General features: G+C 39.8%; 1 protein-coding gene across 1 annotated transcript in view; it reads right to left on the bottom strand.

The window, feature by feature from the left end:
* Positions 1 to 13,744, bottom strand: part of Grin2b (glutamate ionotropic receptor NMDA type subunit 2B) — a 288,344-nt gene that overhangs the window by 34,431 nt on the left and 240,169 nt on the right. Inside the window, exons 5-8 of the mRNA XM_026409295.2 lie at positions 13,345 to 13,516; positions 12,765 to 12,918; positions 9,217 to 9,342; positions 6,395 to 6,624 (exon numbers count right to left, since the gene is read on the bottom strand). Coding sequence (XP_026265080.1) covers positions 6,395 to 6,624; positions 9,217 to 9,342; positions 12,765 to 12,918; positions 13,345 to 13,516 — 682 coding nt within the window. The remainder of the gene's footprint in view (positions 1 to 6,394; positions 6,625 to 9,216; positions 9,343 to 12,764; positions 12,919 to 13,344; positions 13,517 to 13,744) is intronic.

Below are 13,744 nucleotides of genomic sequence, written 5' to 3'. Positions count from 1 at the left end.
TCTCACCGTGAGATCTTAATTACATCTGCAAAGATCCTCCTCCCCCCACTCCCCAAAACAGTCAACCTTCACAGGTTCTAAAGGTTAGGAAGTGAATATATTTTTTAGGTGTCCCTTTTCAATCTGCTACAGGACCCAATAGAATAGCAGAGCTCAGAATGAGGAATCCCATATGAAATGGATGTTAGGAGGCAAAGAGGGTGTGCAGGCTAACAACAACAACAACAACAAAAAACAGAAGTAAAAGAGTCCCTGGATCCCTGTTGGGAGCCTAGTTGTCAATATTGGATCATTGGCAGCCTAGGATTGGAGAGTGCCCACTGCTAGTCCCCATCAAGTGTTGGTTAGGGATTTCCTGTCCTAGTTAAGATGAATTCAGGAATTAAGGTTCAAGGGTATCTGTAACCCATGCTTAAATAAAATCAGAGATTTTATTTAAGCTGGTTCTAATGGACAGATCTGGGTTTATTCTGGATCCATCTAGATGAAGGTCTCCTTGGCTGCACCTTGGCGGGAAGGAGGCAGGTAATGTACAGGGACAGCAGTTCATGTAAAGGGTCACATTGGCTCTGCCAAACAGGTGTCCCTTCCCACCCATGTATATTCTGTACCCTATATGCTCTGAGGATTTGGGGACTTTTACTCTCCTGCCATTTCCTCCAGACCTGCTACTGATCAGCTGTTACAAGAGGACTAGTTGCTTGACAGCCTCAGAGGACTCCCACACATGAATCATACCCTCACAGTTTGCTTAGCTACCTGGACGTTCAACCCAGGCCCTCATTGCTAGTGCCCTGGCTAGATAATCATGTCTGCTGCTTCCCTGTTAAACTATTTTTAGGCCAGTATCCAATGGTTTGACCAAGATGGTCTGGGCCAGAACCAGTATGTGACAGATTGGGTTTGAGGTTAGCTATCTCCTGCTGGCTTCATGCCTAAAGTTAATAGGGCAAGGAAAATACATTTGTACAATGGAAAGCATGGCCTTACTTCCTCACAAATGCTTGAATACCATCCAAAAACTTTAGGGTAGTAGTGGTATAAATATATATATCACCAGACTATTTTTTTTCTGGAATGCATATTGACTTACTTATTTGTATGTTGATTTAAAATTCATACCCTGATGACTTAGTCCATTTTATGTTCTTTTAACAGAATTTCAAAGGCTGGGTAATTTATAAAGAAAAGAAATTTATTTCTCACAGTTCTGAAGGCTGGGAAGTCCAGGGGCATGGCATCAGCATCTGGTGAGGGCTTTCGTGCTGCATCAAAACATGGCAAAGGGCATCAAGTGGTGAGGAAGCCCGCGCTCACTACAGAAAAGGCAGTGAAAGGGGAGCAAGAGAGCTGAGGAAGCTCAACTCACTTTTGTAACAGAGTCACAGCTGTCATAACTAAGCCACTTCTGAGATGGTGACACTAATCCATTCATGAGGGCTCTACCCTCATAACCTAATCACCTCTTAAAGGTCCCCTATCTTGACACGGGCAATTCAACATGAGCTTTGGATGGGCCATTTAAACTACAACACATGTCTGTATCCCCAAAGGATCAAAAGTGACTTTCAGACCTTCTGGGACTTCTTAGAAACCAAGAATAATTGTTATTTAGAAAAGCCATGGGGTCCTCATTTAGATGTCCCATGGTCATCCTGACTGTAGATGATGGCTGCCCTCTTTGAACTAATGAGAGTTTGTGGATATTGAAAAGTTTCCTCTAGTTCTTTGAGGGAAAGAACGGCAAATACAGTTGGGTTGTCACAATGGTGGTCCAAATGTATGATGTAGGATGTCAGCAGATACCCGTGAGAGCCTGGTTGTGGGACAGCAAACCTTCTGTGGCTATAGCTGCCTCTGCCTCCCTGCAGGGCTCCTTCATTCTCTGGCCCCACTGACTCTACAACTGACCCTACAACTCACCCTCTCTCTTCTGGCAATGCCATGTCCCATCACCCAATGGAAGCTTAAGGACAGGGTTACTCTGTGCCCAGACTAAAATCAATTTGAAAGTCATTAGCCTATCCAAGTGGTGGAAATCACAATTATTGTTATTTAAAGTAATTCCCCTAAAAGACTGTTAGAATATTATCTATGATAACTCAATTAATTAGATAGCTAACTATTTAACACAGAAAAAGCATTTAACTAGTTAAGCTCCTACGAGGTATAGAGGAGGGTAAAGAAAGGTAATTTAACTGGGGAAAGCACTGGAATCCAAATAGAGTAGCACATTGTTTAGGGGTAGCGGCAGCCAGGACCATCATAAGGGCAAAATATTTAATTTCTCTATGCTTCAGTGGCCTCATTTCAAATAAAGATAATAATAGCATCATTATATAAGATAATCTATGCAATAATTCATTTGGCATTATGCCTTGTCTATAAGAGCTGAAAAATATTAGCTAAGATATTATTGTTGAAGTTACATTAAAAAAATAATAATGATTAGGAGTAATAGGGTTAGGTTAAGTGGAGCCAAAATGCAATTAAATGAGAGGGTAGAGAATTGAGTAAGAAAGCAGGGGCAAGAGTGTTGATCCCAATCTTTAGCTATGTCATAACTCTGTCTGGAATTAGCTCAAAGAGAAACATTCTGGCAGAATGATTTTAGAGCCAAAGATACCTTGGCTCTGTCACTTGATAATAAAAATTATTTAGGGAAATTACTAAGTTTTTCAGAGACTTAGTGCCCTTATTTGTAAAAATGGGGATAATTACATCTTTATGAAGATTATACAAATAACACACAAGTGACATAGTTTATGTATCCGGTGCCCAGTAAACACACTCCCCTCCGTCACCTGGCCAAGGTCTTTCCCCTTCATACTGTGGTTGGCAGACTGCAAAATGAGAAGTCCATCTGGATAGGTGAGAAACACGAGGATCAGCATTGTGGACTCTTTATGCAGAGAAGAAAGAGGTCACCACCTTCCTTATACCCTCCTGCCACTGGAACAGCTCAGTGAACAAATGTACAGTAGGGCTGCTAAATATTAGAACTTGCACCCCTTAGATATGGCATGTAGTGGAATAATTCTAAATGGAAGCCATCCAGAAAACAAGGAGCACAGAATCAAGCTTTCATGGAAATTTAACTCTGGATATTCTGGCTTGTACCTTAACATAAATAAAATCTCAGTAATTTTTTTGACCAAAAAAAAAATTGAAGACAGTTTTTTTAAAGCTATATAAATCGAATGGCTACAAATATCTTTTCATCATCACTCAAGATATTTGTCATCTGATCTAAATTATATAGAAGATAAGTCATCTTTGATAGTCATACCAAATATTAGAACATTTATTCATTGTAAATGTTACTTTGCTTGATGAAAACGTAATTACATTGAAGACAGTCTTCAAAATCATCTCATTTCTATTCTCAACATTATTGTTTCAGTGTCTGTATTATCTTTCTTTTTCTAAATTCATAGAATACACTTCTTCTCATGCATTACCATGCCAGTCCTAAGATTTCATTTTCCTTAGGTGTTTTGAAATAAAACTAATACAAATTTTGACATTATAAGTACACTTTCAAAATACTCTCCTTCTGATTTATATAACTGTTCCTGACACTAATATGCAGTTATATGTCATTAGTTACTTAAGTGTTTTCTATAATTATGTAAATCATGTTGACACTTTCTGGTAGGATGCTTACATTTTACTATTTTGTCATTTGCAAAGTTCTGAAGTATATCGGATAACCATTTTCAATCATTTTCAAATTAAACAGCTGTGAAAGGGTTCTTGCTGTCTCCTTGCTTTCTCTGCCTATAATGCCGAGCCCGCTGTTGACACAGGAGACGTCTATGCACATATCCCTTCTCTACTTCTCTCCCTATAGAATTTTGCTTTATAATTTTAATGATGACCATGTTATGGTCATTGACTTTCTGGAACTCACAGTCAGAGAGAGGGAAATACCATCAAGTACAGGTCCATGGATTATAACAAAAGAATATGGAAACAAGTGTAATAATAAAGTACGGATATTTGCATGGCAGAGGTGAAAGTGACTAGCCATTCAGATGGGCCAAGGAAAGCTCCACAAAGGAAGCGATCTTTAGTTTGAGTCTTGATGTTTCAGCAGGAGTTTGGTGAGCAAGAACAGGGGAGAAAACCCTCCTGGCCAGATGCACAGATAGAGGCATGGTCAGGAAAAAGGAGGAGCTGAGGATGCCTTGGATGCAGGATGCAGGAACCTTTGCATTAGCCAAGGACACTAGAGAACTGGGGTACACTTCTAAAGGCTCTGAAAGTCATTCCAGGGCTGAAAAGTCAGCAAACACAGCTATCTTTACTATAAAAGAACTGGCAGGATCAAATTTTTCAGAACATAATGACATGATGTGGACAACAAACAGATGCCATCCTCTCAGCTGTGAGCAGCCTGGGAAGATAAATTCCTTCCAATCCATGGAAAGGAAAACAATCTCCTTCTATCCCAGTTACACTTAGTTCACATAGAAATGGATTCCGTTGTTGCTGGGTGGCCCATGAGGGTATGAAAAACACAAATACAGTGTTCTGCCCAATGTTTCAAGATATTTGAAGAAATCGTTGGGATAAAAATCACAACATTGTGACAAATGTTCCCATTTAATAATACAGAGCCCCAAGGAGGGCTGAGGTCTACCACACCTCTGCCACGTTGACACACAGTGACATGGTCCTGCCAAACATTGCCACATTAATGTGTGGGTACCTATTCCACTACCCTTCAACCACGTCACAATGTGAACATTCTGTATATCCCTGAAAAATCTACAAATGGGGCTGGGCTTCTGCAAACCTCTGCCACAACTGTGTTTTAGGGTAGACGTGGTCCACCTTTCTGAACCACACCAAGTACTGAGCTCTGAGGAAGTAGGTATTCTTAGCTCCGCTCGCTAGTGCCTGGGTTATAGAAATTGTCAAAAAGGTGGCTGTAACAAGGGGAGAAGGTATCTAACTCGAATTTTACTTAGGGTCATAATGGCAAAGGATGCTGATGATGGAATAATAAGAGAGAAAAGTTTAAAAATGGGAAATAATAACAGAATCAATAAAATAATAATAATAATAATAATAATAATAATAAGAAGAAGAAGAAGAAGAAGAAGAAGAAGAAAAAGAAGAATTAATGTATAAAAATAGTGGCTTGGAAAAGAGAAATATATGAAACCCTAAAAACAGGGAGAAGGAAATACAGGAGAGTATTGTTAAAATAAGACAAATCAGATAAAGAGATATCATGAAATGGTAAACATAATGAATGACAGATCTATACATACACACATGTGTATATGAATACGCATACATACATATATGTATATCTATCTATATGCATACATATATATATTCACTCAAGAAGCCATTTGTCTTCCCTATATGCTTTTGAGTATTCTTGATGAACAGAGCTTTGAATAGGTACTTTGAGCCCCAAAGTATCCTTTCTGCAGTGATTTGCTGAAGTGTTTAGGGTTTTATCTGGGGCAACCCAATGCATGCGATAAAACATTACCTATTGGTCTAAAGCACATCTATCTATAACTTCATTTTGCCAATGAGAGGGAGAAGTCATTTTCTAAATCTCAAGGAAACTAAGAGTAGGAAATTTGTTGTGATAGTCTCCAAAATTGTTTTGGCCATGAACTTTTCCATACACTCCATAAAGGCATCTCTGATGGCTGGTCTTAGACCATCCTAATTATCATGGTTTCTGGGAACAGATCTTCCATGGAAACTGAGATGCTTCAGGCAGATCTGGAGGGTCAGATGCATTTAGAACATGTTGTACATCATCATACAGAAAAGATGGAGACCAGCAGATAGATCCCTTCTTTTCTCAACTGTATGGGCCTGCAGGGAGGCCTACAATTGGTACGGGGCAACCCATTCATCGACATCACACAGGGGCAATCATCAAGTTAAATAGCAGTTATTTCCCTGCAAGACACAATGTGAACAACCCTCCAGCTCAGCCCTAGGAACACACAAGTGTGTGGAAGAACAAAGGGAGAGCCCACAGCCAAATACCACTGGGAAGAAAATGAGGCCTAGTCCCCTCAGTGTGGGTACACAGGGGCGGCCCTCTAATAACACATCAAATAGGCAGCCCTGAGCTGGTGGGCCACCCAACTGCATCCAAAAGAGGTACCATGTATTCAAAAAACCACTAACATACCAAGCCCCTTATTTGCAGCCCAGGGTGTACTTGTGACAACCTTTTACAAATCGGGAGGTACACATGAAGTAATATTATTTCAGTAGGGAAACTGATTTCTGCTCCTGTGTCACAATTTAAGAAAACAAAAGAACGATTGATTCTAAAGATTTAGAAAATTAACAGGTACATGAGAACAGGATAGAAGGAAAGACGGAAGGTTTCAAATGGGCCTCTTACCTTTTTGTCACTCAGGCCAGAAACCTGGTCCACATATTCCTCTTGGATCATGAAGGCAGCTAAGTTGGCAGTGTAGCTGGCCAGGAAAATGACAGCAAAGAAGGCCCACACTGACACCATGATCTTGGAGGTGGTCCCCTTCGGGTTTTGCACAGGTACAGAGTTGTTGAACACTAGACCCCAGAGTAACCAAATAGCTTTGCCGATGGTGAAAGATGGGCCGCCTGGCTCTGGCAGAACAAAACAATGCAGACACAAAGTTAAGCCAGAATCACTAGTTGTATTTCAACCTACAAGTACACAGAGCTGGAAAGTCTCTGCTAAGAGCAGGGTAGCCCCTCCCTTAAGACTGAACCTTTATAATTTGAGAGTCTGTTTCTCTCTTTTTTGGGGAGCCCCAGGAGGGCAGAAGAGGGTCCTTAAGAGAAAAACCAGGGTTCTAGGGTGTGTGGTGGATCTTTCTCCAACTGTGTTCCTGCCTTCATACCCAAGACCATCAGAATTATGTGGAAACTGAGTAACAAAGGCTAACTGTGCCACTATGGTCACATTTGGGTCAATTGTGATCATTTTTTCCTAACTTGTAGATTTGTATCTACCAAGGAAGCATTTTAACTTCCCAAACATTAGCAATAATTATATGAGGTCTTTTTTCTAACCATTGTCATAAGCCTCCTCTGAGTCTATGCACATTCATATTGGATGGTTTTGAATGGACTTTTTGCTGATTATCCTTCAACCTCTAGCAGTTAGCATTCAATATTTCAAAGACAGACTTGACCCTACTCCAATGTCAACACTTCCCAGCCAATTTCCTATAGTAGTAGCTTCTGTGTACAAGAACATTAGGAAGGAAGTCATCAACTTCCGCCTGGCCACCTGCATCGGAAGGCAGATAGCTGTCTTTGACTTCCCTCCACCTGCTCTTTTCACAGATAGTACCAGGGTATCTGTCCATGGATGTATGGTGGCTTCTATGCTAGCTCTGCTTAATGAGGGTAAAATCTTGCCTGTTATCTGGATCTCCATGCAGGCAACGTGGCTCTTTCCACTGCAGAAACCAACATCTGCCTGCACAATTTTATGACATATTAACACAGGTCTTACGATGTTTTCTGTGTTCCTGATGGCATCTGCTCAGCCAACTGCATCATCAGGGACTACACATGTTAAATCTGATATCTAACAGTGCATGCACATCTGTGCATGTGGACCCTATTTATTGAAACAGATATGTAACTGGAAAGTCATTTATAACTAAAGTTTTTAAATTGTAAAATGCTCTTGATATTTAAAGTGGCACTGTACTGAATTCCTTTGTGAAGACAAACAGCTTATTATAAAGTGAGTCATTGTAAGTTCTTGCTCTGAGTATAGTAAATCTGGATTTTTACCTTCTGTTTCCTCCCCACCTAAGAATGAGAGTGCACATGAACTTTAGTTATTGACATTGTCAACCTAACTACATACTCGTGTGATTCTCAGACGTTTTCTTTATCAGGCTGGGCAGATCATGGCTTCTGAATGGCCCTTTAGCACAAGTGGGTCACCACTGATTGTACCACTGTGTGAAGACATGGAGATTTCCACCCCAGAATACATAAACCAACTCAAAAGGTAGGTTTACACTTGAAAATATGTCAGTGAAGTGCTGATTCACATCCTGGACTGTGAATTCAACAGAAGCATAATGGAAACTTTTATAAAACATGTTTGCCTGAAATCCACCCCCAGTGATTCTTATTAAATTGGTATAGGTTGGGTATTATATTTTTTAAAATTTAATTTATTTTTTTAATTTGTTCTAGTTAGTTATACATAACAGTAGGATGCATTGTGGCACATTGTACACAAAGGGAGCACAACTTCTCCTTCCTCTGGCTGAACATGGTACAGAGTCCAAAGCAGAGATCCACTATTTTGAAACAGAATGGTTGAAGCTCCATCCTAGACTGAGTGGATCAGAAAGTGAGGTCCAAACATCTTTGTCTTTTAAGTGCCCCATAGGGAATCCTTCTTAAGAAACTTTCCTCTTAGAGTATAAAATTCCAGGTTAGCAGACACATTCTAGAAGGATAAAACTCAGAGAAGATAGACTATTTCTTAATCCTGGGGTTCTCAGGAAGCTTCAGAAGAGCTATTTACAGGAATCCCCTTTCCTCCTTTGGAAATCTAGCAAACTTTGAAAAAGTGTATGTGCTTCAAACATCTGGGTAGCCCTCTCATCTGTGGAACTACCTACCCAGGAAATTGCCCCCGGCCCCCGTCCACTGTAGCTATGGGTGAGAATTGGTCTACTCTGCCCATTTCATTCCACACATCCAACTCCTATGCTTGATGGCAAGGGATGTTGATCTAGGACCATATGCTTGAGAGATATTGTACCTCAGTAGTGATCCTTTGGCTCTGAGGAACTCTGCCAGTCACAACCACCTGCATTTACCTTGGGGCAACCTATTTTTCCTGTCCTTAATAAGTGTGTATAATCTGTCTTGTTAGTTACATCTGCTCCAACAGACTGTCCACAGCCTAAAGTCATCAAAAGCTTCCCGTTTCACTTTCAGAGTACCCACCTCTACTTAGAACTGGGCTTAGAAATGATGTGAACCATAAGGGGGACACAGAAATTCAAACTAGCATCTTATTTGGCATATTTCTAAAGTGTCACCAGCTTGGTGATCTAGAAGACTGAGGGACTTTTTTTTTTTCCCCAGAAATGGAAAAACTAGGAAGAATATGGATCAGGGAAGAATCAGGAGTAAGGAGAATTGGAATTACAAACTAGAAGAACAAAGAAAAGTACTGGTTCCAGCTGGCCTTACCTCTGCCATCAGCGAGGCACCTGTTATAACCCACAGGGCTGAAGTATTCAAAGACAAAAACGGCCACGGCTGAGACGATGAGCAGCATCACAAACATCATAACCCATACGTCAGCACTGAATGGCTCTGGGAAGGGAAAGAAAACAGTGCTCAAGGTCAAAACAGAACAAACGGAGGCTAATTATTTCACTTGGTCATGCAAACAAATATTTGGGGAGAACAAGAAGCAAGTGTGCTGTATGCCTTCGTGATCCAGGAACTGGTTTAGGGAGAAATAAAACATGCCTGGACAGATCTATCCCCCAGATCAGCATGTCAAGATTGCTTTCTTCCAAGCACAGGAGGAACACAGCCTCAAGCTCTTGGACCATCTAATGTTTGTAGAGATAGTTTCTGCTACTATTGGATCCATATCTGTGTCTTTCAGTAAAAGGTATAATTGGAAGGAGTATGGTATATGCTATATGCTACAAGTGAATCATATTGGACTGGCTTGGTTTACGTTTTCATCTATGTGTCCATACCACAAAGGGGAGGCCCGCCAAATCCTTCCCCAGTGCTTCTGAGACTTGCAGCCAAATTGATTCTCCACAGACTTAGCTACTATTTCAGAGTTGAATTAATTCAGTAATAATTATGTACAATAATAACCATCCTCTCTACCCCATTGTATCACTCCTCTTAAATTTTCCTTCTAGATTTAATTTTTCAACCCATTTTGATGTGTTTTTTTTTCTATTTATTTGTGCTACTGAATATTGAATCCAGGTTCACCCTATCACTGTGGCCACTGCCCCAGCACTTTTTCATTTTTTGTTTTGAGAAAGGGTTGGCTTTGAACTTGCAATCCTCCTGCCTCAGTCTCCCAAGTCATGGGGATTATAGGTATGTGTCACCAAAATTTTGGGATATACTGGCCAGCTGATACATTTTATTTGACATTTTATTTGTTAACATTGACTTATATCCACATTAATATCAGTATCTGCAACAGAAGGAATTTAATAGTTGACATGTTGTTGAATAAGTTGTGATTCACAATCACAATCTATCTCCTATTATCAGGTGACAGTGTTGGGACAAGACCAGGCATGTTGTACACAGTTTTCTTTACTATCTTTAATCATTTTTGCTGAACCCCTTCCAGGTGAGCTAACTCTCTCTGGCTTAGAGGTGTCCAGGCACTAAATGCTCTGTTGCAGAAGCCATCTCTTGGAAGACCGAGACAAAGGGACAATTGCTATTCTTTCCCATGATGCAATATTTTCTCAAATGTGTCTCAAAATAGTTCTGGCCTTTTTAACTGTCACATCACATTGTAAACTCATAACTAAGTGAATTAACATTCTGTTTTCCTCATCTTCCAAATTATTAATAAAGATAAAGTTGAGAAAGGGGAAAAATGGCTGAAAATTTGAAAGTACCTTTCTTCCTCTGAAACCTATTTACTATTGTACTTCCAAAAGAATTATAAAAGCTTGGTCACTTAATCAATTTAAAAACAACCTTGATAAAGCCCCAGAGCTTGACATACCCACTGTGAAATACAAAACCTTTCTATGGCAGTCAGACTTACGCACAGAAAGTAAAATTTAAAGCCTCTATATGATAGTGTATAGACTCTAATCCCACCTTGATTTCACTATTTATAAGATTGGGTAATAACTGAGTAAAAGAATCACCTCTGTGATTCTGCGATCTCCCCACTCCCGCTGCCCCGCCACCATTAAGCCCAGGGCAAATTTATATCCAGAAAATACAACAAACACCTATATTAACCTTTATAATTTACAAAGCACTTTCACCATTTACTATCATGCATGATTCTTTTAGTGACCATTTCATTTGGGATTACCTTATCCATTTTACAGAAGAGTAAACCAAGAATGAGAGATAGAAGCCCTTTCCAAGTTCTTACAAAGAAAGTGGCAGTTAGGTTATGAATTGGGGTTCTCAAGACAGAAAGTCTGTGTTCTTTCTACTGTATGATTTTGCATCTTTACCTGCCTACTACACTGCTTCCTGGGTTAGGGGTGGAATTCTGAGATGATCAAATGTGGATTAGAACACAGGCTCTGAGGGCTACATACTTGGACATAATCCTAGATCTGTCAGTTTTGGACTGAGAAACTTATGGAAAATTACTTAACTCTGTCTCAGATTCCATTTCCTAAGCCATAACATGGGTATAATTATAGTATCAATGAGTTATTATAACCAAACATGCATGATAAATACCTGGCACATCACATATTAGGTGTTGAATAAATTTTGGTTTCTCTTACCTTGCAACTAACTCTTTCTCATCCCAAAACACACAATATCACACTTTGCTTAACATTTTTGTCTTTCCAGGGCTATTTGGCTCTTCCAGTTCAGAAACTGTGGTTAGTGCTCTACTGGTGGGGTTAGAATTAGAGTGTACTTTGTTTTTATCTTTTAATGTTCCAATCTCCTCAAATTGGAAAAATGCAAATAAATTGTATCCAGAAGCCATGAGAATTAATGCATATGCTGTGTATTATCTAATAACATTTCACATAAAACCAGCAGAGTCAGAATTTGCTCCACTACAAATAAGAAGATTAGCTAAGAAACTTCAATGATTTATATAAAATCTATGGAACCTATAATTCTACTTAGTGTTACATTAATTGAGTTAATTCTTTTTGGATAGAGCTTAAAGAAATGACAGTCACTGTCTATTCAATTATCCTCCTTTTAAATATGTTCACATCTCTTGGAGTGATTGTGACTTGACCAAGGGCTTACAACTTGTTTAGGACCAAACCAGGCTCCTGTCTTCTAGTCCAATGTTCTGTTTCAAGGTGACATTTAACTTCCCACCCCCTCGATCCACAGCCCCTGCAAAAATTATGGGATATGAGCTCACCAAGGACCTCATATAATTGAAAACTTGGCCTTATCTCACCTAGTCTTATATCACATCTAAGGCTTTTGACAGTTAAGTGCTGCTGGAGGGTGGGGAAGTAGAGAATGATAAGGGGAAGGCTGGGTTGGGGTGGGAGGAAGCATCAGATCAGTTCTGGCTGAAAAAAGCCTCAGAAAATTCATGTGACAACAGAAAACCTTTTTTTTGGTAGCACTGAGCTCAATTCTTGAAGATAATTAAAAATAAATAGGTATTTCAATGATATCCAGAATTAGAAATTTTTAGAGCAGGAAGCAGCCTCAGAGAGAGGCTAGCTGAAGTGCCTTCTATGGCGAAGGAAACTGAGTCCCAGGAGGGAGCAAATTTGCTCAAGGTCAGATGGTGACTACATGATAAGAAAAGGACTCCTATGGAGGCCTCTGATGACCAATGCAGGAGCGTTTTCTTACGAAGCAGCGTTAGTTATGCCTTTCTATTATTCTGGGTGTTCTTCAGCTTTCAGGTTTGAGAATCATCAGTTTTGATGTCCTCAAAATGAAGTCCCCAGATGAGTTAAGCTATTAGGAAACCAACTCCCGACTGAAAGAACCTGGCCATGTGCTCCTCCAACTATTCCTTATTCCAATTCCCTGTCACCAGCAAACACATCATTTACCTAAGAAGGCAGAAGGTGAGACAGTCCCATTGCTGCGTGACACCATGACACTGATGCCAGTCTCTATGAAGGGTACAGAGAAGTCAACCACCTCTGAGCGCTCCTCATTGATGGTGAGCGATCCCACTGCCATGTAGGCCCTCTTCATGACCACCTGAGGAGAAAGACACCAAGTTCTGGTTAGAGTACCCAGGAAGGCAAGGGCCACCATGAGGAAAATACTCACGGCCCATCAGTGATGTGCTTCGTACAGTGGGAACAGTGCATTCTCTTTACCACTTCATATTTTACAAAATTCATAAAATAAGCCCTTCTATGTGTAATAAGAATTGTAATGCATTCCATTGTCATGTATTTAAAAAATAAAATCAATTTCTTTTTTTCTTTTTTTTTATTGGTTGTTCACAACATTACAAAGCTCTTGACATATCATATTTCATACATTAGATTGAAGTGGGTTATGAACTCCCAATTTTACCCCAAATGCAGATTGCAGAATCACGTCGGTTACTTAAAAAAAGTATTTCCATGAAATAAAATAAATGGAAAATGGAATTGGCCCTTACTTTCGGACACTCACCTCTCCAATCATACCATTCCAGGTGCCGTTGATTTTCTTCCCATGCTTGCCATTGGTGACCAGGTAAAGGTCATAGGTGAACTTCACAGATTTAGAAATTTTCTTAAGGATGTCGATACAGAACCCCTTGCAGCATTTTTTGATGTATCCTGGCTCCTCATCTGTTTTATTCCTAGCCAGTTAAAGAAACGAAAAACAAAAGCAAGGTTTTGTACAAGGAGCACAGTATTATTCTTTGTCATTAAAACTCCAATTCTAAAGCAGGTCACCCTTCACAGCACAATTTATATCAAACCTGAGTGAGGAAATAAACCAGATCCCAGAACTGCAATATTCTCATTATCTCATTACATTGGGCCATGCTTTCTCACAAATTTTAATGTTCCTTTGAAGTACAATA

The sequence above is a fragment of the Urocitellus parryii genome, chromosome 5 (assembly GCF_045843805.1).
Source record: "Urocitellus parryii isolate mUroPar1 chromosome 5, mUroPar1.hap1, whole genome shotgun sequence".
Taxonomy (NCBI): Eukaryota; Metazoa; Chordata; class Mammalia; order Rodentia; family Sciuridae; genus Urocitellus; species Urocitellus parryii.
This window is presented reverse-complemented; position numbering and strand designations above follow the sequence as displayed.